This window comes from Leptosomus discolor, chromosome 8, assembly GCF_034619465.1.
Source record: "Leptosomus discolor isolate bLepDis1 chromosome 8, bLepDis1.hap2, whole genome shotgun sequence".
Classification (NCBI taxonomy): domain Eukaryota; kingdom Metazoa; phylum Chordata; class Aves; order Leptosomiformes; family Leptosomidae; genus Leptosomus; species Leptosomus discolor.
This window is the reverse complement of record NC_141398.1, coordinates 56,869,547-56,873,670: the sequence shown is the minus strand read 5'-3', so window position 1 is coordinate 56,873,670 and position 4,124 is coordinate 56,869,547. Positions and strand designations below refer to the sequence as shown.

At 46.1% G+C, this 4,124-nt stretch overlaps 1 protein-coding gene across 1 annotated transcript; it reads right to left on the bottom strand.

Annotated features, from left to right (window-relative positions):
- Positions 1 to 453: 453 nt before the first annotated feature.
- On the bottom strand, positions 454 to 3,902 carry LOC104340225 (arylamine N-acetyltransferase, pineal gland isozyme NAT-3). The gene is made up of 2 exons (XM_086469556.1): positions 3,866 to 3,902; positions 454 to 2,557 (listed from the first exon to the last, which is right to left on the bottom strand). The coding sequence occupies exon 2, from the start codon at positions 2,548 to 2,550 to the stop codon at positions 1,678 to 1,680; it is 873 nt and encodes a 290-aa protein (XP_086325682.1). The 5' UTR covers positions 2,551 to 2,557; positions 3,866 to 3,902; the 3' UTR covers positions 454 to 1,677.
- Positions 3,903 to 4,124: the final 222 nt, after the last annotated feature.

Sequence of the window (4,124 nt, the reverse complement as noted above, 5' to 3'; positions counted from 1 at the left end):
GCAGGGAGGGCATTATCCTCCAGCCGAGCAGGAAAAGAGGGGAAAGACTTTCTTCTTTCATAACATTTTATATTCTGATGATTTTCTTGGTTTTCCTGTGTTGACAGAAGCATAGAAAGCCCTATTGTGCAACTCATTGTGTTAGGGGCTGTACAGAGAGCCCAAAAAGGATCCAGTCCCCAAATTGCATACGAAACTGAGTAGATTTTAACCTCCCACGTTATTGCATCATGCTCTAGAAGGGAGTAGTGCACACACATATAGATGCGTTTGACTCACGTTGGGAAGATGGGGATTTGGGGAACTCACTGTGTCTCTATGAAATAGAGACATACATTTTGAATGTGCAGAACAGCAGCAGCTTTTGTTAACTATAAATTGCTAGTTATAGAAAGCTGCACATCTTGCATAACAAATAGAAAAGGGTCAGGGAGTTATTGTATTTTTAAAAGCCTTGGCTGCAAAATAGTAGCACCTACAAATGATCAGGACAACAGCGGTGATTAATGAAATTTCTTACTTTGGGAAGACAGGTTGTCATTTGGGGAAAAAACAGCTGAGTACTTCTACCTCACTATTCCTGATTTTTTTATTTAATTGTAATTCACTTATGTAATTTACTTAATTATAAGTGCATATAAGTTGTAATGCTTCCATGATTTGTACATAAAGGAACATCAGGCATCATCTCAAAGGGCAAAGTGATTATATTTGAGTAATTTCTCATACTAAAAATCTTAGCCTTTAGGTATCTCATTAAGATTCATCGCTTCTCCTTGTATCAATATAATTAGTATCATTGCAAACACATCGTCAGTAGAACAGATCTGTTTCAGAAAAATACCTCCATGCATGTGTTTGAGTTCAGCCTCAACAGTTGGTGGGCAGTAACACTCGGAGAAGAGCAGTGCTCTTCTGGGAGGAGCGTGTACCCCCAGCAGTCCACTGCTGGGTGGGAGCAGGCAAAATGCACGGGAGATGCTTTCAGTTCAAAGCAATACTGCTGATATTGGTTATGTCACTGAGAGAAAGGGAGTTGTGTAAAGTCTGAAACGAGACAGAATTGTCCACTAATATTTCTCACCATCAGTTTTAGGCCATAAATAGCCAGTCGGTAAGTATCCGCAGAGTGCGGCACAGGCGTGGGATGCCCGACTGCTGCCTGCGAGGGTGCTGTGAATGCAGCAGCAAAAGGGACAGGCTTGTGGCTTACTGTAGCAAACTCAGCACTGGATGTCTTTGTTTTCTGGCTATTACATTCCGAAAATAATATGGTATTCGTTTAAGAGGCGGGTATGATTTTCCCCAGGTGGCATCGCAGAGTAATAAAGAGAGAGGCATACAGCTCCATCGCTCTGCCCTGGTGCTCTGGGTGTATTATTTGGGAAAGCTTTTAAGAGATGAAAGGAATAGGGAATGGGCAGAGTCTGCTTCCAGCTAAGCACAAATTGAAGGGGAGTGATTTGGTTGAGCTAGGAAGAAATTATTTGTGCCCAAACCAGAAGGAGATGCAGGAGCAGTTGTGAAAATCAATTTCTTTTCCAGATGCATGCTAATATGTTCTACCTTAGGCTGGTGTAGATGGAAAGAGAAAGCTTAACTTTTAGATGTTTGTCAGAAGTAGGGGGAAGGATTGCACGTAATGGCACTGGATTGAATTCTAATTCAGGCATTGAGTTAAGACAGAGGTAACCTGTTTTTATTGATGGGTACAAATTTCTTGTCTAGTGTAATATTGAATTTCTCTTTTAATGTTTTCTCCATTTCTTCATCTGCAATGATTGTGGTTTCCACCAGATCCATATTGTCCTTATAGTTGTACTTTATCTCAGAGAGTTTCCACCCCACTAGAGACCAGACACCGTCGGTGGTCTGCAGGCTGCAGATAGACTTTAGCACAAACACAGAGTCCGGCGCTGTCTGCAGCTGGGCATTGCAGACTCTGAACTCTTCAATGTCTCGTGGCTGAAGGGTAAAGACATAAATCCGACGGCAAATTTGTCTTTCCATGTCACTGCAAGTGGCAACGCTTGGATTGGGAACCCACTCCTTTCTTCTCACCTTCTCGAAGTACCAGACCCCGCTGTCCTCCAAGAAGCGAAAGACCCCGGGAGTCTGTGGCTGGTCTGTCCCTGAAATCAGCTCCATTGGCTCCCACATCTGGCAGTCCCTCCCAAACCCACCATCCACAATGTAGGATTTGTCGCCAAGCACCACTTGTAGCAGAAGATGATTAATTTCATCTGCATATGCATCATACTCTGGGACATAAACTTTTGATCCCAGAAATATGATGTCATAGCCAAGGGTTTTCAGGACCCACGATAAAAGGTAGTTGTTTTCCATGCACCAGCCCCCACGTTTCTTCCTCACTATCTTGTTGTAAGTCACTTCCAGGTCCAGCTCAATACTTTCCCCACAGTGGATGCTGAGGTTTTCAAAAGGGACCGCTCGGATGTGGTGCTGGAATATATCAGTCAAGGTAGCCAGGTCTGGGTTATTGTAGGAGCCCTGGTAAGAAATTCTGGCAAAATACTCCTTGATGTCCATCCTGCCTCTGAGAGAAGAGTGGAAAAAAATGACAGGTTGTGTCAGAAGTGACAGAAGGATCTTCCCCATCCCTTAGAATGGGGCACTCCTCAGCATGGGCAGCCTGCTCAGAAGAGGAGTGGGATTTGACTAATGGCCCGATCAAAGGCAGCTGAGCGCGAGTATTAGAGCCGAGGGAAGCCAATGGGACATTGCTGATGAGCACAAATGTTATTTTTAATTGTTTCTTTGACAGCTGTGACGAGAGGCTCCAGCTGTGCTAAGCACATTTCAGTAGAGGGTTCCTGCCCAGAAAGGCTACAAAACTCCGTAGGAAGGAACAAAACCATAGCAGCACTGTTTCCCTGCTAGAAATGATAGGAACTGAGACTCTCCAGATCTGAACTGCTTTACTTGTGGTTTGACTCAGCAAAGCAGACACAGAAAACAAACCCTCCCACTCTTGCAGAGCAATCCAGAGCCTCCCCTGCAGCCAAATCTGAAATAACTCTGCCCTGACGTGGTATTTCCTTCGTTATTTAGGCAGTCTGGCACGAGCTGGTCTCACCTGCTCCTGCTTGCCGTGCTGGCGGTAGCAGACACGGCCTGGAGTGCAAAGGCCATGGGAGGTTTTTTGCTGCATCTGCAGTGAGCCTCCTCCTCGCAGCACAGCTTAGCTCTGCAGCTCTGCTAATCGCAGCCCTACGCCAGCAGCAGGAGGAAACCAAGGCTGGAGCCAAAACTACAAGTTCCAGGAGGCCTCAGGTTTTCTGCCATCATTTTTAGGATGCATTTGCTCCTTCAGCTCATCGTCTCCCCAGTGGCAGGTGGCTGCCCACGGGTAAGGGACCAGGCATCGTCCTCCTGAGCACAGTAGAAGGGCTCAGTGGAGGCTGTGTTTCATGAGCACAGTGCTGGAAAGCAGCTCAAGCCAACTGTTCCATCAGCATTAAATTCTCACTGTGACCAGTATCACCAGAATGAGCTCTTTCTCCCTTTCTTTCACTTTGCCACAGCAGGCAAAACACGTATCGTAACTTTGACTTAAAGGGAAGACGTTGGTGTGGGGTTTTGCTGTCTGTCTGTCCGTCTCCTGCGGGTGTTTTAAGTCCTTTCAACTGTGGTATCTGAAATAAGTCAGATGGCACGAGTGCTCGATCTGCTTGAGGCTGATAACTGTGTAAATAAACCAGCGTATCTGTTACACCGAGCGGCTGAGCGTTCCCCGCTCTGCCATTACAGCATTTTCTGCTGTGTTTTGTCTTTAAATAGACGTAACTTCCTGGTTAGGTAGCGCACAGCTACCGGCATTCGGGGTTTAGAAAAACAGGCTTACCTGGAAGATCAGTTCAACACCAGTGGATCTCCGGGGGGCAGGGGGGTGGTTTTAGGCTAAAGCAAGTGGCTTGCCTGGCTGTCCTTGACCTAGCACAGACAGGGCTTGAGGACTGTTCTCCAGCTCCTCTTCAGGGGAATGTGTTTTCCCTTAACTTGCTTTCACCCGCCTCTGTCAGACTAAAGGCGAAAAAAAAAACAAAACTAAACCAGATGGGTGGAGCACTAGAGCGGTAGTGAGCAAGGCAAACCAGCAGCAC